Source organism: Rhodotorula toruloides (genome assembly GCF_000320785.1).
Source record: "Rhodotorula toruloides NP11 unplaced genomic scaffold Scaffold27, whole genome shotgun sequence".
NCBI lineage: Eukaryota > Fungi > Basidiomycota > Microbotryomycetes > Sporidiobolales > Sporidiobolaceae > Rhodotorula > Rhodotorula toruloides.
This window is the reverse complement of record NW_015622987.1, coordinates 37,254-60,985: the sequence shown is the minus strand read 5'-3', so window position 1 is coordinate 60,985 and position 23,732 is coordinate 37,254. Positions and strand designations below refer to the sequence as shown.

General features: G+C 62.1%; 11 protein-coding genes across 11 annotated transcripts in view; 6 read left to right on the top strand and 5 right to left on the bottom strand.

Annotated features, from left to right (window-relative positions):
• Positions 1 to 30: 30 nt before the first annotated feature.
• RHTO_04273 (cell cycle control protein, Cwf19) lies at positions 31 to 3,036 on the bottom strand (the record flags this gene model as incomplete). Its single annotated transcript, XM_016417941.1, has 7 exons — positions 31 to 205; positions 270 to 514; positions 577 to 732; positions 814 to 1,000; positions 1,062 to 1,357; positions 1,417 to 2,418; positions 2,479 to 3,036. 7 exons carry the CDS (start codon positions 3,034 to 3,036, stop codon positions 31 to 33), a joined length of 2,619 nt encoding a protein of 872 aa, XP_016270618.1.
• Positions 3,037 to 5,028: 1,992 nt separating this feature from the next.
• On the top strand, positions 5,029 to 5,984 carry RHTO_04272 (uncharacterized protein; the record flags this gene model as incomplete). The annotated part of the gene is made up of 2 exons (XM_016417940.1): positions 5,029 to 5,113; positions 5,182 to 5,984. The coding sequence occupies 2 exons, from the start codon at positions 5,029 to 5,031 to the stop codon at positions 5,982 to 5,984; spliced, it is 888 nt and encodes a 295-aa protein (XP_016270617.1).
• A 196-nt stretch (positions 5,985 to 6,180) lies between these two features.
• On the bottom strand, positions 6,181 to 7,645 carry RHTO_04271 (TPR-repeat containing protein; the record flags this gene model as incomplete). The annotated part of the gene is made up of 4 exons (XM_016417939.1): positions 6,181 to 7,041; positions 7,095 to 7,222; positions 7,292 to 7,544; positions 7,613 to 7,645. 4 exons carry the CDS (start codon positions 7,643 to 7,645, stop codon positions 6,181 to 6,183), a joined length of 1,275 nt encoding a protein of 424 aa, XP_016270616.1.
• A 177-nt stretch (positions 7,646 to 7,822) lies between these two features.
• On the top strand, positions 7,823 to 9,632 carry RHTO_04270 (mRNA capping enzyme; the record flags this gene model as incomplete). The annotated part of the gene is made up of 6 exons (XM_016417938.1): positions 7,823 to 8,587; positions 8,665 to 8,740; positions 8,803 to 8,849; positions 8,955 to 9,243; positions 9,304 to 9,540; positions 9,601 to 9,632. 6 exons carry the CDS (start codon positions 7,823 to 7,825, stop codon positions 9,630 to 9,632), a joined length of 1,446 nt encoding a protein of 481 aa, XP_016270615.1.
• A 376-nt stretch (positions 9,633 to 10,008) lies between these two features.
• Positions 10,009 to 11,892, bottom strand: RHTO_04269 (uncharacterized protein; the record flags this gene model as incomplete). Its single annotated transcript, XM_016417937.1, has 3 exons — positions 10,009 to 10,940; positions 10,996 to 11,370; positions 11,448 to 11,892. The coding sequence occupies 3 exons, from the start codon at positions 11,890 to 11,892 to the stop codon at positions 10,009 to 10,011; spliced, it is 1,752 nt and encodes a 583-aa protein (XP_016270614.1).
• Positions 11,893 to 12,296: 404 nt separating this feature from the next.
• RHTO_04268 (uncharacterized protein) lies at positions 12,297 to 13,501 on the top strand (the record flags this gene model as incomplete). Its single annotated transcript, XM_016417936.1, has 5 exons — positions 12,297 to 12,838; positions 12,898 to 13,065; positions 13,124 to 13,164; positions 13,220 to 13,314; positions 13,400 to 13,501. The coding sequence occupies 5 exons, from the start codon at positions 12,297 to 12,299 to the stop codon at positions 13,499 to 13,501; spliced, it is 948 nt and encodes a 315-aa protein (XP_016270613.1).
• A 431-nt stretch (positions 13,502 to 13,932) lies between these two features.
• On the top strand, positions 13,933 to 14,279 carry RHTO_04267 (uncharacterized protein; the record flags this gene model as incomplete). The annotated part of the gene is made up of 2 exons (XM_016417935.1): positions 13,933 to 14,130; positions 14,193 to 14,279. 2 exons carry the CDS (start codon positions 13,933 to 13,935, stop codon positions 14,277 to 14,279), a joined length of 285 nt encoding a protein of 94 aa, XP_016270612.1.
• A 1,518-nt stretch (positions 14,280 to 15,797) lies between these two features.
• RHTO_04266 (MFS transporter, sugar:H+ symporter) lies at positions 15,798 to 17,930 on the top strand (the record flags this gene model as incomplete). Its single annotated transcript, XM_016417934.1, has 7 exons — positions 15,798 to 16,030; positions 16,113 to 16,902; positions 16,970 to 17,265; positions 17,324 to 17,432; positions 17,495 to 17,606; positions 17,674 to 17,710; positions 17,771 to 17,930. The coding sequence occupies 7 exons, from the start codon at positions 15,798 to 15,800 to the stop codon at positions 17,928 to 17,930; spliced, it is 1,737 nt and encodes a 578-aa protein (XP_016270611.1).
• Positions 17,931 to 18,363: 433 nt separating this feature from the next.
• Positions 18,364 to 19,139, bottom strand: RHTO_04265 (Cys-rich family protein; the record flags this gene model as incomplete). The annotated part of the gene is made up of 4 exons (XM_016417933.1): positions 18,364 to 18,599; positions 18,659 to 18,754; positions 18,814 to 18,885; positions 18,944 to 19,139. 4 exons carry the CDS (start codon positions 19,137 to 19,139, stop codon positions 18,364 to 18,366), a joined length of 600 nt encoding a protein of 199 aa, XP_016270610.1.
• Positions 19,140 to 20,379: 1,240 nt separating this feature from the next.
• On the top strand, positions 20,380 to 22,262 carry RHTO_04264 (CXCXC repeat-containing protein; the record flags this gene model as incomplete). The annotated part of the gene is made up of 10 exons (XM_016417932.1): positions 20,380 to 20,415; positions 20,471 to 20,614; positions 20,668 to 20,763; positions 20,819 to 20,917; positions 21,019 to 21,199; positions 21,261 to 21,591; positions 21,659 to 21,727; positions 21,795 to 21,921; positions 21,986 to 22,069; positions 22,131 to 22,262. 10 exons carry the CDS (start codon positions 20,380 to 20,382, stop codon positions 22,260 to 22,262), a joined length of 1,299 nt encoding a protein of 432 aa, XP_016270609.1.
• Positions 22,263 to 22,581: 319 nt separating this feature from the next.
• RHTO_04263 (glycosyltransferase family 32 protein) overlaps positions 22,582 to 23,732 on the bottom strand; it is a gene marked incomplete at both ends in the record, with an annotated part of 3,029 nt that continues 1,878 nt past the window's right edge. Inside the window, 3 exons of the mRNA XM_016417931.1 lie at positions 22,582 to 22,999; positions 23,055 to 23,207; positions 23,267 to 23,682. Of these exons, the coding sequence (XP_016270608.1) occupies positions 22,582 to 22,999; positions 23,055 to 23,207; positions 23,267 to 23,682 (987 nt within the window). The remainder of the gene's footprint in view (positions 23,000 to 23,054; positions 23,208 to 23,266; positions 23,683 to 23,732) is intronic.

Here is a 23,732-nt window from a genome sequence, read left to right as displayed (position 1 = left end):
TACAACGCCGTTCGCTCGCTCCTCCTCCGCTCACTGTGGCCCTCCCGAACCGCCCGGCAGCATCTTGGTCCAGTCGTACGCGTCGTACATCTTGCGGAAGTCGGCAATGCGCTTCGGGTTGTCCCGTCGGTCGAGGCGGCGAGGTTTGCGCCACTTGCGCGGTTCGAGCGAGAGGAGGTTGCCGATGATCTCCTGCGCGAAGTAGCTGTAGCCGCGGCGAGGAGCATCAGCAGGTACCGGAGAACCACGAGAGGCGCGAGCGAACACACCGAGGGAACTCGCCGCCGCCCTTGTCGCCCAAGTCTCCCCTCCGCTCCTCGCCGTCCAGATCGCGGTCTGGCGCATCGTCAACGCCCTCAATGACGTGGCCGTACCCCTTCTCGCCTTTGTAGTCGAACTGGACGGCAAAGTAAGGCAGATTCGGGACGAGCGAGCGGCGGAAGGGGCGGGCCGGCGTGAAGGTGATGAGCTTCTTGTGCTGCGACCACTCGCTCTCGGACGTCGAGATGGCTTCCTGCGGGTACGACGACAAGCCTTCATCAGCGGAGAACCATGACGCGAGCCAAGCGAACGCACCTGGAAGTAGATTGGCAGCTGGTCGAAGAGGTCGAACGAGACGGGGATCGCTTCGATGTAGCCGTGTCGCTGCTGCTTGTGGTTGATGATCGTCTCGAAGAAGACGACGCCCTTGTCTTGCGCGGCAAACATCTGCATGAGTGTCTTCATGAAGTTCTGTGGGTTCCGACATTCGCCAACATCAGCCTTGAGCTGCTCAAGGCGGCGAAAACTGCCGAGTGGGCGAGCCAGACCCACCTTGATCTCATCCCATCCCTCCTCCTCATCAATCTCCAAGCAGCTGAGATAGTGCTGGACCGGCACAATGCGGCAGTGACCCGGCACGAGTTCCTCATTCTCCATCAGGGCGAGGTAAACGCGTGTGCCGAGCGCGACGACGGGGGCTTTCGGCGGAGCGCCTTCGTCCGAGTAGCACATCGTACAGCTGTGCGTGAAGGAGGCGGGTGAGGAGACGATGCGAAGGGGAGGCACGCAGGCTAACGCACGAGTCGAGTGCCTTCTTCGTCCGCGCATAGTCGTTGATCGCAAACTGCCGCTTCATCGCCTCGCTCTTCATCTTGGCCCTCGCAAGCTTCTCCGCATTCTCGTCGATATAGTCGAGGTCCATCGTGAACCGCGCGTCGGTCGCGATCCGATTCGCGAACGATGCGTCGAGCGCGCGAGCGTCGTCTTGGCCGCCCGAAAAGCGTTCTTGCCGGACGAGGTCTTGCAGCGAGAGGGCGTCGTCGTCGGCATTGTTGCGTATGACTTCGCCCGTCTGCGGGTCGTGCGATTGGAAGGCCTGCACGACGAAGCTGCATCAGCATCGCTGTGCCGTCTGGGGAGCGAAAGCGATCGCACCATCTCCTTCTTCGCGCGTCGGCCCTTTGCCTTCCGCTCCTCCTCATGCTTATCCGCCATGGCCGTCCCAACACCAACATCGTACATCCTTCCTCGACCATCAACAGTCGGCAACACCTGGACGTCCTCACCCTGCGCCCGACTACCACCAAGCGTCTGCTCCATCCCTTCTTTTTCGGCTACCGCAGGCCCAGCGTCCATCGAGCGCTTCAGCTCGCGCTCGTACTCCGCTTCGAGGTCCGCTGCGTCGTCCGACTCCATCAACTTGGCCTTCAAGACACGAGCTTGGAGCTTGTTGAGCTCCGACTGCGAGAGGACAGGCTTGGTAGAACCGAGAGGCGCAGAGGAGTTCGACGAGACGGCAGGACCAGTCGAGGTCGGATCGGGGTTGACCAGCGTTGACTGCGAGAGGGCGGAGGGCATGCGGCGCGCGACGGGCGGAGTGAGGACGGACGGGATGGGCGTCGAACCGCGAGAACCGGAAGTTGCGCCAGCAACTGACGAGGTCGAGCTGGATCGGGCGATACCAGGCGGCGCTTCGCCAGGTCGTCGGAAGGACTGCCGCGACGAAGGACGAGAGCCATCTCCTGCGGCGTCCATCTCGGTAAAGACGAATCGCCGACCTCCACCATCTGCCGCCATGCCTGTGGGCGTCCTCGCACCGTCTCGAGGCGGACCTCCGCCAAACCCGCTCTCGCGTCGACTCTTCCGCCTATCACCGCGCTCGTCCAATACTCGTCGCTCCTCCTTCGCCTCCTCAAAAGCCTCAAGCGAGCCGTACCGCTCGAGCGCAACCTCCTCGATCGGCCGCCCTTCCTCCTCCGCAGCTTCGTATGTCCGGCGAAGCTTGGTCATGCGCCATGCCGAGCCGGACGAGCCTGGTGCGGGAGAGCCGGTTGAAGGAGTCGGGGGAGCAGCCGCGGCGGAAGAAGCGGTGGCGGGGTTGGGCGCGCCTTGCCAGTAGGCCTTGTTCAACTCACGAGACGACTGGCCCATCATTTGCTGTGATGCCAACACCCCGTGAGCACTTAATCAAGAAGCAAGAGATCAAGCTGCACGCACCGTCGGGTCGACCTTTTCCTTCGGTTCCTTCCTGCGCCTCTCCGTCCCGAACGAGCCAAAGAAGTCCGCCTCGTCCTGTCCCTCCGTCCCGTCGCCGGGCAAGCCAAACAGACCTCCGCCTCTGCTCGAGCTGCCGCCAACGTCGCCCTCGCCAAAGCCGTCCGTCATGTCTTCGCCCTCGAGACGCCTCAAGCCAGCAGCGGTGGGCATCGAGCCGACCTCGAAAGTGCCGACAGTGTCGACTGGCGGCCGTGGCTGTCCATCCTTCTGCTGCTGCGCTCCGGGAGACGGCGCCTTCTCCACCCACTCGTTTTCGTCGTCCTCTTCGCCCTTCGAGACGTCATGCCTTCGCTTCGAGGAGGACGAGTGACTGCTCCGTTCGCGGTCGCGGTCGCGGTGCGAGCGACTACTGCTGCTGCTGCTCTTGTGCCGGTCCTTGTCCCTGCTGCTCCCCTCGTCCCTGCTCGAGCGATGCCGCTTCGAGTCCCGGTCGTCGCGTTGAGAAGAGCGAGAGTGTTTCTTCGAGTCGCGCTCGTCCGACCGCGAGTGTGAGCCCATTGCGAGCTAGTCTGAGAGCGTCTGAGCGTGTGCAAGCCTGTCCAGCGAGTGTGACGGGGTGAGAGGGCGAGTCCAACCTGCCGCTCAACCTCTTGCCCTCGACTCAGCTGCCTGTGACTGGTCCTCGATCGCCTGGAGGCTTGCTGCTGCTGTCATTGCGCTTAGACATCGCTACCATCGACACTGGCGTAGCTTCAACTGCTCGCGCGCTTGCCTCTTCCAGTCGTCGCCCGCTCGAGGAGGATCTGGTCGAAGACGGGCAAGGCGAGCGCAGAGTGCCCTGGGAAGGCGCTGTGTACGATGCACGAAGCAGGTATGCTCGTAACAAGCGGCAACGCTGGTCGACGGGGCGTTACTTGACCTCCGCTTCCTCCCTCTCGTCGACGCTTGTGCCAGATCAGGTACTGTACCGAACGCGGGATACGAGCTTACAGGGCTTGATCGTCGGAGGAAGCGGGCCACGAGACTGGGACAACGAGGATCGCAGGCGGAGAAACGCTGCGAAATCCACGACCTCGCGGCGTCTCGACTTTGGCTGCTGCTGATGTTGTGGTCTCTCGTCTGCTTGCGCGAGTGGTCCCTTCACTCTGCTGGCTCTCGCTGTTCGGCCCGGACAAAGGAATGACTGCTCCGTGTGAAGTGTCGCTCGTCCTCTTGCGAATCCTCGCTCGTAGATTCGCGCCGCTTCTGCTCTTGGGTCTCTCGGCGTCGTCGACCTCACAAGCGATAGGGACGCTCACGATTGCACCTCTTCCGCGCCTTGTCAAGACGCCGCGCCGAAACACCAATGATCGCCTCTTCTTCCACGGGCGCAATTTGTCGATGGGGCGTCGACCTTGATCTCCATGTCAGACAACTCTCTTGACTAGCGCGGGCTCTACATGCATTTGAATGCAGCCTTCGTCCGTAACCGCGGTCGAGCGGTGTGAGCCTCTGTGGCGGGACAAAGTGTTGGACGCAGCGCTACCTCGAGGTTCTCCGAGCGAAGCGCAGATCTCCGACCCCACAGTTTCTTTCACCCTTGTCACTCGTTCCACTCGTTCGGACCGACCCTTCTTTCGCACACGACCCTAGACGTTTCTGCTCGATGGCTCTCTCTCTCCTTCTCATCGTTGCCATCGTCTCCACTCGCCTAGCCGGAGCACCAGCAAGCCTCGTTACAAAGGCCAACCACACTTGCATCCGGCGAGGTGCTCGAGACTTAGCAAACCCTGACAGCCTGTAGTGGGATGCCTGAGAGGGTCATGCTACGCCCGTCCGCTCTCGCAGCGGACGTTCGACAATCTGGGCCTTCTCAGCGGAAGAGAGATACGACGTCCTCCCCTCCGCGGCGGCGCCATGCGGCCTTTGGAAGACCCCGCACCGCCTCCACGACGCGCGCGGACTAGTGGTGTCTGCATGCAGCGCCGCATGGAGCGGAGACAGTGGAGAACAAACCCGCGCCTCGCTTCCTCCTCCTCCTCCGACCGGACGCTCTCGACTTGGCGAGCGTCAAGTCGCGGCAGAGCTTCGGACAGTAATAATCAGAGCTGTGCACGGTGCTGTACGGCCCTGCAGATCTTGCAACCCTGTGCGGAGGTCAACTCTCCGTCGCCTTTGTTCTCCTGGTCTCACATCATCTCACGCCCCCCGATGGACGAGCTGTGCCTCTGTTCTTTAGCCGATCGGACACTGCGATCATGGAGGCTTCGCAGTCGCTGCCTCGAGCGTCCCCTTGCCCGGACAGCTGTTGTCCGCGGCCCCCCAACTTCGTATTTCACACAACAGCACGCGTCTCTCCCCCCTCGACGCTGTTCGTGCTGTCGACGCACCCACACACACACTTGAGCGCCTGGCTCGACGACTGTGGGCAGCGAACATTCGAGCGCGACGATCCTCCTCCGTTCTCCGCGTTGGCCGCCAACTCTCGTCTTCGTCGCTCCCTCGCGTCTACATCCCACGGCTTGAAGGCTCTCTCTGCCGCGAGCTTTCACTCGACAACGATACGTCAAAATGCCGGTGGATCTATCAGGACTGGGCGACGAGGACCTCCGAGGCGTCCCGGTGCCCTTCATCCGCGACTCCCTGGTCACCCTCGGTGCGTCTCGAGATCTTCGTCTGATGATTCGTAGCGACTCGAATTGACAAAGCGTTGCGCATCTACAGCTCCTCGTCTCCTCGCCGGCGCCGACTCCGTCACTCCCCTCGAATACCCCTCGACAGAGTCGTCCCAGCCTTCCTCTCCCGCGAAGTCCCGCCTCTCCTGCTCCTTCGACCCTCCCGCGCATCTTCCCGCCGGCTACTGCATCCCACCTACGCACCTTCTCGCTGTCAGCTTCCCTCCGGCAAGTCCAGCACGACCGGATCCTCAGCATGTCCTCGTCCCGATTCACGCACTGCCATGGGGCCTTGCCTGTTCCCGCCTCAGACCGCTGCTACAATGTCGAGACGCAGTGTCGGTGCCGGATTGCAAAGAAACGGAGGCAGTCTGCGAAGCGCCGGCTGTCCGAAAGGACACCACTACATCCCTCCTCACGCCTCCCGCGACGCCTCAAAGCACCTCTGCGCCCTTACCCGCCTCACCTCCTTCTCTATCCGCCGACAAGCTTTCGACCCTTTCCCTCCCGCTCGTCCACCTCCGTCTTCCCTCTCCTCCAGCCTTCCAACTCATCCACACCTACATCTACACCCGTACTCTTCCCTCTCCCTCGCTCTTCTCGCCTGCTCTACATTCGACAAGTCGAGCAAAAGCGGTCGAGGCGCTGTGGAAGACGTGTGTCGAGTTAGGGATTGAGACGAGCGAAGGAGAGGAGCTGTGGAGTGCAATGAGGGAGGAATGGAATCTGGCGAGGGAGGGGATCGCAGTGGAGCAAGAGGAGGAGGCTGGGTGGGGCAGCGGAGAGAGCGACGAGGAAGAGTCGGAGTACGAGTCGGAGGAAGATGAGGAGATGGAGGAAGAGCAGCTGTGAGAGTCCGCGATCCGTACCCATCTGTGCCATCCATCTGTTGTGCCGTCCATATCAGTCTGTAGCCAACGCAACGTATGACTGAAGCATCCCAACATCGCAAGGAGTCGAGCGCGACCGAGAAATGCCAGAGAAGCTGGAGCCAGCAGCGACGCTTTCGCTGAGGACGAAAGCAAGATGCGCGTCGCAGCAAGCCTACCTACAGGCCCCACCCCTTCCTCACCCTCGCTATCCGCCCCTGCGCCTCGTCCAGCACACGCTTGACGCCTTCCCTCTCCCGCTCCTCCAGGAACATGACTGCGCTATCCCACCTCCTGCACTCCGTCAGCCCCTGCAGCAGCGGCACGACCCAATCCAGTTCTCCGTCCCTCTTACGTTGCGCCGCATCCGTCGCTGCGTCACCTTGGAACAAAGGCAATACCTCACCCAGCATCGCACTGAGCAAATCAGGCGTCAAGCCGTCGCCCATCCAGTCTCGCATGCGGTGCGAGTCGAGTGCACGGAGGATAGCGAGACGGGAGGGGTCGCCTGGTGCGGTTGAGAAGAAGTGCGTTTCGAGAGAGGTTGGGGAGGCGGCGGCGCGAGGGGCTGGCGGTGGAGGAGGGCGGAGGAAGGAGGCGGCTGTCGAAGGTGCGAACGATGCGAGGGATGCGGCGGCGGCAGATTCGGAACAAGGATCCGGGGGAGGAGGCGAAGAAGCAGTCGCGGATGGCGAGCTCGTGGGCGGAGGCTGCGCCCTGTACGGCTGCTGCTCGCGCGCCTGACGAGCCTCCTTTTTCGCCGCAAAGCAGTTCGTTCGGACCGGCTCAGACTTGGACGGCGAGGTCGAGGCGGGAGGATTGGAAGGAACGGGCGAGGGCGAAGGTGCGAAGCGGTCGGCGGGAGTGAGGCGGCGGGTAGATACGGGCGTGAGGAGTCCATCTGACTTAGTAGACTGACTGAATGAAGAAGACGAGGAGGCGGGTGGTGCGAGAGCAGCGCGAAGGCGTTCTGTCGATGGGGAAGAGGAGGACGAAGCGACCGGCGAGGGTGAGGGTAAGGGCTTAGACGCAGCGGCAGGCTGTACACTCGGGTCAACCTTCTGCGAGCGTTCGAAAAGGCAAGAGGGCGTACCTTGGCGGCGGCACCATTCGTCTTCGCTCCGTTCGCCTGCGTCCCGCTCAGACTCAGCTGCTTGACAAGCGCCGCTAGCTCCTTGGCAACATCATCTCCGGCGCCTTGCCTTCGAGCTTCTTCAAAGTCTGCGAGCGAGAGTGCAAGAGGGTTAGCCGTGCAGCCTGGGAGAGAAAGCGAGAGAACCGCCCACACACCTTCTTTCGCCCCGCTCAGCTTTCCCAGCCCTTTCCTGGCCAGTCCTCGTCTGTACAGCGCCTTTGGGTTCGCCCCACCGTCCAGCTCGAGTGCCGTCGTCGAGTCTCGTTCTGCGTCCCTCCAGTTCGACAGCTTCAGGTGCACTGCCGCGCGATTCAGAGCGTATGTCGAGACAGAAGGATCAAGTTGGATGGCAGTCGAGTAGTTCGCGAGGGCCAGGTCGAAGTTGCCAGCCTTGAAGGCGGCGTTCCCCTGCGTTCGAGGAGAGCGACGATGTCAACTTGCGCGGCCAGACGAGGGAGCACGAGAGCTGGACGTACAGCTGCCTTGAGCTCTTCTGCCTTGCTCGCCATGGTCGGCTAGCCAGAAGAAGCGAGAGAAGCGAGCAGACGTGGGATAAGAAGCGAGCGATTACAACTTTGTATTGATAGACACCCGCTGAATACAAACTTTGTAATCGAACAACTCCTTCTCCACCATCCCACTTGCCGCGCTCTGGCTCGGTCTGGCGGTGGTGCAGCTGGTTCAGGATGCCGTCGCCGTTCTCTCGCGCTGGCCAACTGCCGCCCAAGCAGTCGCCCAAAGCCTCGCCGTCCCTCTCCCCCTCGATCCACTCCTTGCTCAACAACCCGTCCGAAGTCGACACGCCGTTCGACAGCGACTACTTTGGTGCGCCAGGAGGACAGGATGCGAGCTCGTTGTTCGCCGCCGAGGGTTCGAACGGGTCGAGGAAGGCCTCTTCGCCGAGTCCAACGGCAATGCCTCCTTCTGCAGCCGCAACAGCTTCACCTGGCCCAGTCGGCTTCCGAAACCTCTTGACGCCCGACCCGGCGCATACGTACGGCGGAGAAGCAGCGCAGCGGCCTCACAAGCGGGCGAGGCCGACGAGCAGCAGTTCGTCAATCGGGTCTTTCAGTACGGGAGCAGGAGCGTTCGATGGGCCAAACGGGAGTCGCGCTGCGGAAGACGAAGAAGAAGGGGCGATGCAGCCGCCAGCGACGCGCGTCCGACGATCCAGCTCGACTTCCTCGACTCCAGCTCCTGCACCCTCGACCCCGACTATTCCCCGCCGCTCCGCTTCTCCGACCCGACAGAACCCTCCAGCTCCCGCACCTGTTGCATCCACCTCAACCGCCCGATCAGCCCCTCCTCCTCCGCCTCCTGCACCGGCTCGAAGAGGCAGCCTCGCCCTCGAACCGAGCATCTTCAACGTCGAGCCGATCGACGAGTTTACGCGCGAGGTGGCAGATTGGCTGTGGGGATTCTGCGCGCAGCTAGACTGGGACACCGTCGAGGTGCGTGGCCGTTTCGTCTGTCAGGCCGTCTTGACCCGAAGGAGAGGCTTGCTGAGCGGGCTTCCTGTTCCGCGCAGATCGAAGCCAAGATTGGCTTGCTTGTCGACCGGAATGGCGGGATGCGCGTGAACTTGCCAGTACCAATAGAAACGAGTGCGTCTCAGTCGAACGGACGGGCGGCAGTGCTTCCTTGCTGACTCGCTTCCCCTCCGCAGTCCTTACCGACGACAGCGGCTTACGATTTGAGAGCAACATGACCGTCGTGCGTCTCGCGCGCTTTGAGGGCTTTGAACGAAGAGGAAAGCTGACTCTCCGAATTGACCTTCTCAACCTATTGTCCTTTCCCGCCGCACGCCTGATTGCACAGAACCAACACAAGGCCTTCAATCAACTCCTCAACTCTCGCGTCGAAGAGTCAGCCCACCCAAGCTATGCCTTCGCACCCGTCCGTTACTCCCACACCCGCGAACTCGACACCTTCCATGAGATCCCCGCGATGCAAGGGCAGCCGAAGCGCAAGGTGCGCGTCACGAGGGACCAAAAGGATAAGAGCAAGCCGCCTATTGCGGTGGAGAAGGTCAGGGTGGCGGATATGAACATCTTCAGCCCGAAGCGACTGTTCGACTGGAGGGTGAGCGTCAGTTTGGAAATGCCCGGTGCGTTCGCGCTTCCTCGATCATTCTCGAGGCGTCGCTGACTTGCCTCCGCCCGCGCAGCGCCCATACCAGACACCCCTCCGACCCACTCGCGCTACAAAGACCGCATCTCCTACTCGCACCAGCTCTTCCAAGTCGACCTGACGCAAGTCACCGTCCCTTCCTCGCCGAAACCGACTCACGAACTCGAGATCGAGTTCAAGCGCGCGAGAGGCCTGTTAGAAGAGGCGGCGAAGGAGCAGCGCGGCGAGGAGAACAAGTACCTCGAGATGGTACAGGTGTTGCTCAACAACATCCGTGAGTCCGCCGCATTCCTTCTTCTGCTATGTGCGTGCCCGCTGACGGGAGCTCTGGCAGGCATGCTCATCCGGAACGCCAGCAACCCTTGATCCCCGATCCCGCCCGCTTACCCGCTCTCGACTATCGCCCATCTTGTGACCCGTTCCCACCCTGTCGTACAACGATACCCTACACGAACCATTGCCGCTTTTACGGCCTGAGAACGACGCCGCGGACGTTTGCCATCCTCGAGTTCGCTTCGTGAGAAGAGTGCGCCTGGGACACGCTTCGCTGCCGCTGTTCAAAGACGCAAGCTTGCGGAACGGAAGAAGGATGACAGCATTACGTGAAATCCAGCTAAGTCAGCTAAGTCGAGAGGAATCAGGCGAAAAGTGTCTGTGCGAGAGGAAAGGGTATGGGAAGCGAGAAAGCCGTATATAAGTGGAGACAACGAGTGTATAACGAGATAGTCTGTCCTGCGCGCGCTCACGCAGCCGCACCGCCCGCCGAAGGACCCGCACCTCCGCCCGTACCAGCCCCCCATCCTTTTCCTCGACCCTCGACCTGCCTCATGCTCTTTCCCTCGCCGCGCAGCTCGTCCTCCAGCAATCCGCGTCCGACTCCGTTCCCCTCGCCACTTCCGTTCGAGTCGTCCCCTCCCGCTGCACCAGTAGGCGAAGGACCCGCTCCAGGGCCCGCCGCCGCGACTCCCGCAGCTGCTGCACCCTCCACTCCGGGACCAGGCGCAGGGAAGTCCGGTCTGCGCAAGGCAGCGCGAAACGCTTCGGCCATCCTTGCCGCGTCCGAATGCGAAAGCATCGACTCGTCCCGCTCGGACATGAGCGGCGCGGCTGCTGCTCCGGCTGCCGAACCGCCAGCTGTGCCCGCACCCGCTCCGGCAACTGAGCTCGACGCCCTCGGTCGACCTGACGACGCGCTACCCCTCGCTCCGCCCGCACCAAGGATCGGATCCTGCGAGCCATGCGTAAAGTCGTCCTCCGACATGAAGTCTCCGCTTCGACTCGCTCCTGCACCTGCTCCGGCCGCTCCAGCCGCTAAAGCCGCCTCGCGCTCGCGTCTCCTTCGTCGTGCGCGACCGAGGAGGTACAGCGCGATTGCGCCACCCACAAGAGCGAGGAAGCCGAGAATCACGATCAAGGCGATGGCGTAGCGAGGGATAGCGGGGCCGGAGCTAGACTCGTTTTGCAGAGAGCCGGAGCGAGAGGTGCCGCTTGGACTGGAGGAGCCGGTAGAAGAACCGTTGCGGCTGGCGAGGGCCGAGGCGGATGAGGCGGAGAGGGCGGAGAGGGCGGAGAGGGAGGACGAAGCAGACGCGACGGAAGCTGACGATGCTGAAGAGACGGATGAGGCAGTGAGGGCGGCGAGCGAAGAGGAGAGCGAGGAAGGTGCGGCGGTTTCTGCGGAAAGCAAGCTCAACATGCGAACGAGAGTCCTCGCAGAATCGCAACTTACGGATAGCTCGGAAAGTCGCGCCGTGCACCTCTCCGCCCGTGAGCTGCTGACCTGCCGGCACGACGACGAAGAAGTAGGGCGTCGTGCGGTTCTGCGCGTTCGAGCCAAACCAAGACTGCGCCGACTGCGGTCCCGGCCACCAAGGATCGCTCGGCACAATGCCGATCATGCCCTGCGCATTCGACTCGTTCTTCCAGGACGTTGCAATGTCCTGCGTGTCGGCGTTGTAGAGGTAGACGTCGACGTATTGGCGGTTGATGAAGGAGGGCTGCATCGCGTTCCAGATGACGAGCGAGTAGTCACTCTGGACGAGGGTCGTGTTCGATTCGGGGTAGCAGGTGAAGATGGAGTTGTCGACGTAGTTGCAGTTGGGGTCTGTCGAAGGGAAGGGTCAGCTGAAACGGAAACAGGAGGACGAGCGAGGTTGCGATGTGGATTGCGGCCCAACTCACATCCATCCGCGTGCGGTAGCTGCCATTGTCGCTTCTCCATCCTCCGCCGTTCCCTCGCCCGTGGTCGTCGTTCCGCAGCCATCGGTCGAGGAGATTCGTCGGAAGTACCGACTTCCTCGACACCTCGTACCGGTTCGAAAGCCCGCCCCTGCCCTTGCACAGACCCATCTGCACCGTCCGCAACACCGACCGAGTCCGATCCGATGCGAGGAGAGTAGCGAGAGTCCGCAGAGGCTTCATCAACGATCTCGCCAACGACGACGCCAAATTCGACAAGACCTGCGAGCACCCGTTGTACTCTGCCATCTAAGTGCCTGTGGGGTGGCGGCGCAGTCTGCAGTGGAGTGTGTGCCGTGCTGGATCGAGGTGGGGTCGAGGCGGTCTGAGGAGGAGGTGAAGGTGACAGTGTTGGGCGAGTTGACGGCCCTGGCGGCGTGATAGCCATCCTGCACGGTCTCCTGAGCACCGCTAACCAGTCTCTACGCCTTCAAGCAGAGTCGCAGCGTTGTTGTCCTTGCCAACCCTTTCTCGCGCTGCTCTCGTTCCCACGCGCTCGGCTGGGGACGCTTGCACAGGCGGACGAGACGTGTGCCGGTCCTTGAATTGCTGAGCAGGCTCGCCAGCAGCCCGCGAGCTGGTGTCGCGCTCAAACGCCGTGCTTCCTCTCTTCGCTCGATGACGCTCGATCCGCCAGCTACGGCGTAACAAGGCAGGACGCGTTGCTTCGATGATTGGAGTATTTCTGGGTGCGGCGGACGGAGGGAACACAGCCACAACCTGTTGAGAACGACGGGTCTTGGTCGGCTTTTTCTCAATCCCCGACATTCTCGTCCCCTCACCTTTCTGCGCATGCGTCGCTTGCGAGCTCGTTCCTTCTCGCAGACCGACGCGGGGTACAATGTCCGCGGAATGTCCGCGTCGAGGCAAGATTCGCTCAACTTTGCCTGCTTCCCTTCGCGACTCGACTTCTTTTCTTCGCCGCCCTATCCTCCTTTTTGCTCGCCTCGCACCCTCGCGAAAAGCATGCCGGGACGGATCTTTCAAACGCCCAGTCCCGACAGAGACGGGGACTCTTCGTCGCCGACTGTGCGACCCGCAGCGCCCGAGCTTCCAGAGGACGAAGCTGGCTGGCCCAGTACTCCCCCTCGCGCCTTCCACCGCCGCCGTCGAAATGCGCTAACGACCGTCACCGCGCCCGTACCCAATCTGAGCTTTCGTCGCGCGGCGACACACGGAAACCCTCGAGCCGACCTGGTTCAGATGCTTCGTCCGTCCATCGAGCACGACAGCTCTTCAGACGACGATGGCGGCGACTCAGGCGACGGCGAAGGGTACCCACGGCCAGGTCAGGACCGCCGCAGACCTCCAGCAAGGCGCTTCGATCCGTTTGTGTGCGTAGGAACTCATCTCCCCCGTTCTTGTGACAATGGCTGACCGATCTGGTTGGCAGACCGGGTGTCAGGCGGCGCGGAGAACGCTATCGAGTGCATCAAAACGACGCCCGAGGTCCGCCGTCATCGCCGGATGACTATGGCTGGCCGGTCACGCACAACTTGCCGTCTCAGCACGTCGTCGTCGATCAGGCGATGCCTCAGCCGAGTCTTACGGCTACAGCAGGGTGCGTGCACGCTCAAAAGAGTCGTCGAGACTGCAAGGCTGACGATCATTCCGTGCAGACCACCCCCAACCTGGCCGCTCAACCTCGCAGACACTCGCAGCGAGCATCCATCCCGCTTCTTGAGGCAATTGAAATCTGACAATGCCCCTCGCAGACCCCGACCCCTTCACCACCACCAGCAACTACGCCGTTCAGCCTGCTGCGCCTGAGTGGATGCACAACGGCCGCTATGCGCAAGCGCCTCGCACGGTGGGTTCCGCTCTGTCCCCTCTATCGCGTTACTTGTTCTGACACCCTGCTACCTGCCTCTCGTACACGACCGCCTATCAACCAGGACCGCCCTGCAGAAGACGACAGCTCCACTTCACCGACTTCCTCGCAAGAGGTCAGGCGTCGGTGGCCTAGGGAGCGGGAGCGGGATGAGAGGTCTACATGAGGAAGTAGAAGACGTTGGCGGGCACGAAGGGCGGAGGACAAGCGTGAGGAGGAAGGAAGCAAGTTGACCTTCGCAACTCGTGGTCGCCTCGCTCCAAGCTACTTCATGTCGCCTGTGACTTCAAGCAACACCGTTCACTCATAAACACGCGCTCAAGCATCCAGTCAGACGCAATCCCGCTCGCTCATTGCTCCTCTTCTCCGCCTTCGCTTCACCCCGCGCTGATTCTCCAGGCGGATTGTCCGCTGCTTCCGCTCAGGAGTCTCGCCGGCACGACAAACCGCCGAACACGCGACCAGATCGACTGCATCCCGCAAAGGAGGCTGTGTGAGTTGCTGGTGAAGCGAAGCGCAACTTGCTCTCTTCCTTCCGCTCCTGTACGCCCTCATCCCCATCACTCCCTCCGGCTCGATCCGCTCCACCTCACGACAATGCCCTTCCCGAACGTCTTCTCTCGGAGCAACACGGATCCGCCGCCCAAGAAAGAACCACCCGCACCGGCCCCTCCAAAGCGCAAATCCACCTTCGAGCAGGAATTCCACCAGTTCCCAGAGTTCCATCGCCGGGACACAGGGCACTTTACGGTCCACAATGGGAATCAGGTCGTCTACTCGCCGCCGAAGGACCAGGTGCGCCTGATCCCTCCCTCACCTCGCCGATACGCGTTTTACCTCCCGCTCTTCTCCCGCAGGCCGACACGAAGCAGTCGAGTATCGGCAAGGTGCCGCTGAGTGAACGTCAGCAATGGATCTACAGGCAGCAATGGGCGCAGGGATGAGGAGGGCGGAAGGAGCGGGCGACATGGATGCGGGCGGGTCCTGTCTCGCAGTTGCGTATTTGTATGGGCGCTACAATGTTCCTTGGTCACTCTTCTATCCGTCGAACAAGCACAGAAGCGCAACGAAAGCGAGAGGGTGCCGCCAACCCTGTTCGCGGTTTCTCCAGCAGGCTCTTCCTCTTCTCTTCGCTTTCACATCGCTGCATTCTCTCCGTCTTTGCTTGCATGGCCTCTTATGCGCTTCCTTCTGACCGGCCGCTCGTTCGCCCGCGAACCCACCGCTCTCCCGCACCGACAGACCCGCCTGCTTTCTCATCAGCTCGACGGTTCGCGAGGCGCGACAAGAGCGATTTGGGACCTGGGCGGCCTTGCAGGTGGCTCAAGCGGATCTATTCAATGCGCCCACATGATTGCGAGGCCGTGCCAGCGTTAGAGACGGGCAAACTGACGCCTGTTCTCTTGTCAGACCAGGATGACCGGCTTGCAGCCGTCACGACGGGTCTGCGCTGGTCCCGCTGAACGCTAACGAGACTGAATTGCGTGCTCTTGGCACTGCCAGTGTCGCACAGAGTCCCCTCCACGATGCCGCTCCGTCTCCCTTCTCGCCTCCTCCTCGCTGCATCCCCTTTCCCGACGCCCGACTCGGTTCCAGTACGCACTCTCGCTCTCGCAGCGCTGAGCTTACTGAAGAAACACATCCCCACGACTAGGGACTGTTGTTGGCGTCGCAGATTCCCTCAGCCCTCCCCGTTTGCCTCGACGAACCAGGCTTCATCCCCTCTCTTCAGCCGCGGCTACTCCACCGACGCCCACGCCACGCCGGCCACTTTCCCGAGGTCGCGCGGACGTGCTTCCCGCCTCCTCGCACTCGCACGGAGACGAGGGAGAGACGGGGGCGGAGCCCAGCAGACGAGGAGGCGGGAACGCATCGATTCTCCGCCGCCTTTCTCGCTTCGCGATCGTTCAGCGTTCCCGCAGGAAATCTGCCCTGCGCTGTCCGCGGTGTAGTCACGGTATCACGCGCAATGGATGAGGAAACGGTCGCTCGTGTTCGCGGACGGGACCCGCTGGCTCTTCGGCACGATGCTGACAAGTTCTGCGGCGTTTCTCGCAAGTTACTCCGAGCTCCGTTCGGAAGGACTCGCTTGCCGCGCCTCCGCTCCACCCGCACTGAGCTCCGCACCGCCGTGCTCGCCGTTCCGCCTTTGACCAAGCTCACCTTCACAACCGACCAACTCCCGCCTCGCACGATGTCGCTTGGCTCGTCGACACCTCGCGCGCGATGCACAGGCGCACACGACTCTTTGGCTTGGCCGCACCATGCTTGACGACCCGCTGCAGGCGAGTTGAGCTGATGAGGCCCCGCGACTTCGGCGCACGGAGCATCTCCCCGCCATCAGCTTGCTGAGTGGCTAGCGTTGGGCTGGGGCACGAACGAAAACCTCTCTCTCCCTCTTTCTCCACCCCCTTGCCATCTCCCCGGGCGTGCGCCGCTTGTGCTCCTCTTCCGCCGCCGCTATGAACCCGGAGAACGAGTCGGTTCCCGCCTCCAAGGCGACTACGCTCGCTGGCTCAGCTGCGCCCAGTCGTGCGGCGTCCGTCAAGAAGGAGGGGCACTCTGCGCCCTCGTCGCGACCGGGATCCACCTTCCACCCCCAGGACGAGCTCGATGGCGTTCCCTCGAAGGACCGCGCGCCGCCGTTCGTGGTGGCGCTCTGCCTCTTCCAGTCGCTCGCTGGTCTCCTATTCGGGTGCGTTGACCGACGTCCGTGGGGTGGCAGCGGACGCGGACCTGGAAGCGAAGCTGACCTTGGCTTCTTCTCTGCTGTTCAGATGGGAGCAGGGTGTGATCTCGGGCTTGATCACGAACCCGGTCTACCAACGTCGCTTTGGCGAGGTTGACCCGACTTCGCCGTCCGGCTACTCCCTGACCTCGACCCGCCAGTCCCTCATCACCGGTTTCATGTCCCTCGGCGCCCTCTTCGGCGCGCTCCTCATCGGCCAGCTCCTTCGCCGCACCGGTATCAAGATTGCCATCATCGTCTCGCTCGTGATCTATGCGGCCGGCATTGCCATCGAGACGTCGGGTCAGTCGCAATACGGACAAGAGATCGCAGGTCGCTTCGTCACCGGTTTCGGCGTCGGGTCGCTCTCGCTCCTCGCGCCGCTGTACCAGGCAGAGTGCTCGCCGAAGCACCTGCGCGGCCTGATCACGAGTACCTACCAGCTCATGGCGACGATCGGCATCTTCCTGGCCAATGCCGTGAACTACGCCCAGCACGACAAGGGCACCGATTTCTCGTGGCGTTTCCCCATCGCCATCCAGTTCATCTGGGCTGCCATCGTCTTTGTCGGGACCGTCCTCGCCCCCGAGTCGCCGCGTTACTACGTCCAGCGCAACAACATCGACCGCGCCCGCGTCAACCTCGCCAAGCTTCGTGGTCTCGACGAGCAGGACCCCGAGCTCCTTGCTGAACTCGACGTGATCGTCCAGGGCGTCGAGGACGAGAGGCTCGCGGCCGACGCGACCTACCTCGACTGCTTCCGCATGAAGGACCGCATGCTCCTTCGCACGATGAACGGCCTGGCAATCCAGATGGGCCAGCAATGGACTGGCGTCAACGTGCGTATCGCTTCTGGACTGTTGGGACGACCACCGCTGACTTCGGAACGCCCCGGCGCACAAACAGTTCTTCTTCAGCTACGGCAACAAGTTCTTCGCCACCTCCGGCATCAAGGACCCGTACCAGACTCAACTCATCCTCAGTGGCATCAACGTTATCGCTACCTTCCCCGGTATCCTCGCCGTCGACCGCCTCGGCCGCAGGACGCTCCTCTTCATCGGATCTGCCATGATGTTCTCGGGTCAGATTATCGCTGGTTCCGTCTCGACGGCCAAGCCGGACGACCCCGCTGCTGGAAGGGCGTTGATCTTCGCCTCGTGCTGGTTTATCGCTGGTTTCGCTAGCTCGTGGGGACCTCTCGGGTGCGTTGAGACGACGTCCAAACCGACAAGAACGACTTGACCCTTCCTTCGCCTCCAGATGGGTCGTCGCCGCTGAGCAGTTCCCGCTCAAGATCGCCCCTCTCTGCGTCTCGCTCGCCACCGCGTCAAACTGGCTCAACAACTTCATCATTGCCATCATCGTTCCTGTAGGTTGCCCTTTACTCCTACCGTCGCCTCGTCACTTTACTCACCTTCTCCGTCTTTGCAGTACATCACCGACCCCGGCTACGGCAACCTTGGCACCAAGATCACCTTCATGTGGGCTGGAACGGAGGCGCTCTTCGCCGCCTACACGTTCTTCTTCATCCCCGAGACCAAGGGTGCGTTCGCTCTCTCCGCTCGAAGGCCGCAAACGCCCTAACGCCTTCGCCTCTCTCCGCTTCTCAGGTCTCTCGCTCGTTCAGGTCGACGAACTCTACCTTACGTGAGTCGCGAACGAATGCCTTCGCTTGCGCGCCTTGGCTGACTCCTGGCAACTTCACAGCGGCGTTCCTGCCTGGCGTTCGGCGAGCTGGACTCCGTACGGCGGCGCGACCACCCGCAACCAGAAGGAGCGCGACGAGGCAAAGCGCCTCAAGCTCGGCACCGAGGCGTCTCACCACGAGAACGTCCCAACCAAGCGCAACCTCGCTGAGGACGTCTAAGTCTCTCGCTCGCCTCTCGTCTTCGACCTTTCTCTTCGCATCTCGCATCTAGTTCTAGACATTCGCATTCCTCCGCTTAGACTCGATACACTCCTCATTCACCTAGACTCACACCGATTAGACGCACAAGGAATACAGTGGTTGTCCAACGTTCGCCTGCGGTGCGGTGTGTGCGAACGGATCGCTTACGTGGCGAGTCGACGTTGTGTGAGCGGCAGGCGGAAGTCGCTGCTCTCGCTCGAAAAGAGTCGGGACGACCTTCTCAGCTTTCGCTCACGAATGGTGCGCAAGGCTAGGCTTAACTTCATTACAGAATACAGCGCATGGCGGTGACGTACAGCCTTCATTAGAGCAACGGCGGAAGAGACGGACAACTGGACTTAGGCAGAACGAGGAGGTGGTCCGTCGCGGAGGGACGGCGAAGGAATGGTGCTCAGTTGGTCGAAGGCGGCGGGTGCGTGGTGTAATGCGGCTGCTGCGCAGGCTCCTGCGTAGCCGGATAGTGCTGGTCGAGCGTCGGGGCGTGCTGCTGCATTCCGTTCGTGTCCGCGCCCCACTGGTGCTGCTCCTCGACAAGCAGCTCGCGGTGGTGCTGCCTCTGCGCGCACGGCAAGCAGCAGCACGACGTGAGGCAGTCGGTTATGCCGTCGCCGCGGATGTTGTAGCGCTCTGCGCGAGGAGAGGCGTCAATCTCAGGGACAACTCGAGAACAGCGAGTGCCAACGCACTGCGGATCTCGTCGCGAGCCATGAAGTCGAGGATCCAGGCGAATCCGGCGCAGCAGTTGAGTGCGAGCCAGAGGACGCCGGGCGTGCCGAACGTTTCTAGCAGGAGCGAAAGATCAGCTTCGAGCGAGACTTCAGGCGGTAAGTCGCGAACGCACCGACTTGCTCGGGCGGCATCGCCCTGCCAGTCGCCTTGAGGTGGTCGAGGCGCGACTTGTATTGCGAGTAGACTGCGAACGAGGGCGTGTTAGTTTGGACCAGGCTGAGTTGACGAGTTGCAGGACGCACCGATGCATGGGCACCAGCAAGACAAGCAGAACCCGCCAAAGTCTCCGTCGAGGCAGCCGCACACGCCCGTCGACCAGTCGCGCGGCTGACCCGCCGGTGCAGCGTTCGCAGCGGGAGGAGCGTTGTTGGTGAACGTCATGGGCGCCGTTGCCGACGGCTGCTGCATGACTGTCGGTTTCTCAGACGTGACGGACATCGACGAATGCGTCTAGGATGAGCTTCTGAGCGGGGGAAGGGGAGGAGCTGTGAGCAGGCAAGATGAGTGACAGTCCTTCGAAAGGAACGGGACGGCACGGACGCACCTAGACGACCTGCGTGCGGTGCACAGTAAATGGGCGAGGCGTGCGAGAGTCGAAGAGCGTCTGTTGGGCGCTTTGTACGAGCAAGGAGCGGGCAGAAGGAGGCCAAGAGAGGGAGAAGCGGCACGAGGACGCGAGAAAGATCTCGGGAAGGCTGTGCCCTTCCCGCGTCTGCGTCGAGCAGGCGTCACGAGTCTGCTTAAGCTCGTGAAAAGCGAGAGAATGGGAAAGTGGGGAGCGGGAGCGACAGGTGATCCTGGGCGGTCGAGAACTCAAGGACAGGCGGCGGCAAGTGGAGCTGGGACAGGCGCAAGTAATTCGCCTGCTCAAGGAGCTGCTTCGCGCCTGCGAGGAGAGCATTTGCGAGGTACAGTAGATCGGATCGTGCGGGCGGCCGTCACCGTCACATGCAGGGTGGACGAGGCGAGGTATGCTGGGTGACAGCAGGACGCGCCGCCGCCAGTTTGGGCTGCGTCGAGGCGCCCCTGTAGCAGTAGACTGAGCGCTGAACCAGTCTTGGGGAGATCAACGCAATCCGCGAGTGCCCGCGAGTCGCTTCGTCCCGAACGAGTCCTCTCGCATCGCTCGCCGCGCCCCTGGGCTGATCCGCACTTCCGACTGCTCCTGTACCGACCGGAGCATTGCTCAGCGATGCGCTGCTGCCCGCCCGACCCGCCGTGCGCGCTCCATCCGACTTCATCGCTCAGCGGGTCGGCCGCGTCCTCCAGCGCGTACAGCCCGACCGGTGGGACGCTGGGCACGCCCGAGCATCCGAGAAGCTCCCTGCAGTCTGTACTGGCGATCTCAAGGTTCTCGGCAGTCCTGAAGCGGCGCGGTGAAGCGGTTTTGATGAGGGGGTTCGTCTGGTTAAGCTGGACGAGCGTGACGGCGATGGGAGGCGTCGTGGGGCTAAAAGCGGGTCGAACTGGATAGTTGAAGACCTGAGGCACGCTCAGCACAGCGTTTCGAGCGACTTGAGCGATGTCGAGCTTGCCAACCCTCGCTCGCTCCCCTTTCTCCTCTTTGTTCGCCTCCTTCTCTTCCCTCAACCGCGCTCACTTCGCCCCGGCTGCGCTCGAGGAGGCTGCCGTTCGCTGTTATCGTTTCTGCTGGCATTCAGCGGTCTGCTACGCCGCCATGTCGATCGCTGGGTCAGTCTTGACCGCTTCACGAGTACGCTCGCTCCCTCGAAACGGCTCTGCTTCGCCCGCTGACGTTCCATCGGCAGTGCGATACTTTTGTGTGGAGCATGAGCGTGGCAACGCTGCAGACGCAGCTGAGCGAAGCAAGGACAGCGACATCCGAGCTAGACGGTCCCTCCGTTTACTCGCCAGATTTTGACGCGGGACGATGGAAGATGAGGATAAGTCTCGTGCGTCACCATTGGGTCCTCAAGGTTAACGCGTACTGACACATGTCCAGCAGCTCAGCGACGAAGGGGCAGGTTCGCAGTCCTGCGACTTCTTCCTTTGTCCGACTGCATCACTGGCGCAGAAGATTACCCTGAGCTACAACTTGCAGGTGCGCAGAGCTGTACTACTGCGCAACCCCTCGTTGCTCATCTCGATATCTCCAGTTCCGTACGGACGTGCCAAACAGTCCAAAGGTCTGGTCGGATGAGTCGTGCGACTGCGGCGAGTATGTACCAGACGGCCAGGGCTGGGGTTTCGGCTCCGTTCTCGGGTGGTCGATGATAGACGCTCTTCCATCCTCCGCAAGTCGGTCCCAGGCACCCTCCCGACGCACGCCGCTGACTGAGTTTCGGCGGTCTTGCAGGCGAACTTGGTCATCTCGATCACTCTGCACGAGGGCAACTCATCGTCGCCTACACGGATTCCGCTCGCGCTCTTCAACAGCTCGCGCTATGGCGACGTCGCTTTTCACCTTCCCGGTATCGATGCTTGGATCTTCTCCTTGAAGCCCATCCTCATCGAGAAGTCTGCTCATCTGCGAACCTGTGAGTCTGCTCTGCTGTTGCATCGTGCGCCGGGAGTATCTGACCTGCTTCGCTCGTGCAGTGCTTTCATCCGACTTTGCGGAAGGCTCCGCCGACACCGTTCTCGAACGAGACTTCGCTCGCGAGCTCCCGTCGAATCTGCATGCGGGCGACCTCGACGAGTTTGCAGAACTGGCTTTGCTGCACGAGTCGATGGCAGCCGACGAAGAAGTTAGCCTGATGAAGGACGTTCAGTCGGGTGATGCAGACGAAGCGGCGCCAACTCCCTCAGCGAACGCAGTCTCCGAGCCTCACAGCCCCGTCGAGTTGCTCGACTCATCGGCCACTCGTGCCTCGAGCAGACGTTCCAACGCTACAGCTCAATACCATCGCGTCGAGGTGGCAGACTGCAGGTGCGTCTCAAGCTGAACCGCTCTCCGTTCCGTCAACGAGAGGTCGTTCTCATCTGTACCTACACAGCTACTCGACCTTCTTCTCGTACCTGTACTGGATCTATTACGACGAGATTTCCTTCGCCCCTTCCCGCGCGTTCGCTCTGTCCGCGCCGGAGACGGCCTCTCCTGACGACTCGTCCACCATCGTGACTTTCGTTGAGACGGGCAGCATCGATGATGCTCCTCCTTGCGACCCGCGCGCTCTCTACCGTCTCGCGGACCGCTACCTCCAATGACTTGCGCGACGCGGCCAAAAACTTCATCGTCGAAAGCCTGACTCCCGAGACCGTGCGTTCCCTCCATCAAGCTGCGTCGTCAGCTTTGCATTGATGTCCGCGACCATACGTCGCAGGCCGCCTACGAAGCCTTTTCCTCGCTCGGCCGGACCTACACAGACGTGCAAGACAAAATCGTCAACTACATTGTCAAGAACCTCGTGCGTCCTCGTCTGTACGCTCTGTCGACTTGGTCACCAACTCTTCGTGGTCGCTACGCAGGACGACGTACGCAAGTCGGCCGGCTGGACTCGCGCGCTTGAGCTAATGAAAGACGAGCACCTCGTCGGCGGCTCGGTCATCCTCAACAAGGTTCTCGAGGGTGTTGTGGCAGCGCAAGAGGCGAAGAAGTAGTAGTCGGCTCGAAACGATGGTCGTCTTGGCCGCCTCCGCTCTGGACTGTTCTTGGCTTCCTTTAGTGCGAGCTCTTACCGACTCCGCAAGTCATTCACCTCGCGAGGAAGCGCGTCTGATACGGGTTTGCAGTACATCGGTAACGAGCGAGGGAAAAGACGAAGGGAAAAACGAACGAAGGTTCCGCCGAGGGGGATGATACGTGCGTCCGGAGAAGGACGCAAGGGTATACGGCTTAACGATGCAAGGGTGCTAGTCGAGCGCAAGCTCGAAGGAATGTCCATTTTGACGCGGCGGTGTCCCCGCGCCCCCCAGCCGCTCAGTACTCGTCCGCTCCCGCCTCGTCCCAGTTGATCCACTCGCCGTACAAGTTCGGCCGCTCGCCACGCACGTACGCCTCGAACGTGCGCTTGAGCACCGCCGCCCAGCTGAGGTCCCGCTCGTCCTCCTCGACGCGCTCGTCGCTCCAGTCGAGCTCGGCAAAGTCGCGCTCGTCGTCGCCCCACTTGTACCCTTCTCGTCGCGCAATCTGCGTTGGGGGAGAGGGAAGGCCGCGAGTCTCGCCAGGCTTCGTGGGCGACGGGCCGCCGGAAGAGCCGGTCGCAGTCGTCGCATCGTTGCCGGCGGGCTGCGAGGCGAGCTTGGCGGCGAGCAACCGTCCTCGAGCGGTGCGCTCCCCAGACTGGAAGCGCGGGCCGAGGTCGGGGAAGTTGCGGGACGGGTCGAAGGGGATCCACCTGAGCACGAGCTGCGTTAGTCCCGGAAGTAAGCAAAGGGAAAGGGCGGGCGCACCAGAAGTTATGGAAGTGGTACGAAAAGGCACCCTTGAAGAAGCCGTCAAAGCCAGTCGCGACGGGCGCTGCGCCAATGTCCTTTGGCGTATCAAAAAAGTCCTCGAAGCGCTTGAAGTACGGCTGAGGCGGGCGGTCGCGCTGGTAGTATTCGCTGCGCGTGCAAGGAGAGTCAGCGAGCGTCAAAGCGAGCCGAAGAGACGCGCAACGCACGTGTTGAGCCAGGCAGGGTCAAAGAGCGCGTCCGGCAAGCGAAGGAGCAGGCCTTCGAGGTTCGCATCCTTCGTGTACCGGCTGACGGTCATCGGGTGAAAGTCGAGGCCGTTGGCGACAGCGGTGCGGAAGATAAAGTGTCCGATCGCCGACCCGCGCTGCATCTTGAGGACGGCCGTGTTGTACTTCTCGAGGCGGGACCAGCGGTACGCGAACGCGCCATGCCAGTTCCACAGTTCGGTCCAGTCGCGGAGGAGGATCGTGTCGGCGTCGAGGTAGACGCCGCCGAAGCGGTGCGTGAGGACGAAGCGGGCCATGTCGGACAGGACGACCGAGAGGCGGTCGTACTTGTTGGCGGAGGAGCCGACGCGCTCGAACAGCTCGTCCTTGGCCTTGGTCGGCAAGGGGGCGGCGATCTGCGAGGCGTTGTTGGCGGAGCGGGTCGCGTTGGCGGACAACTCGCGCG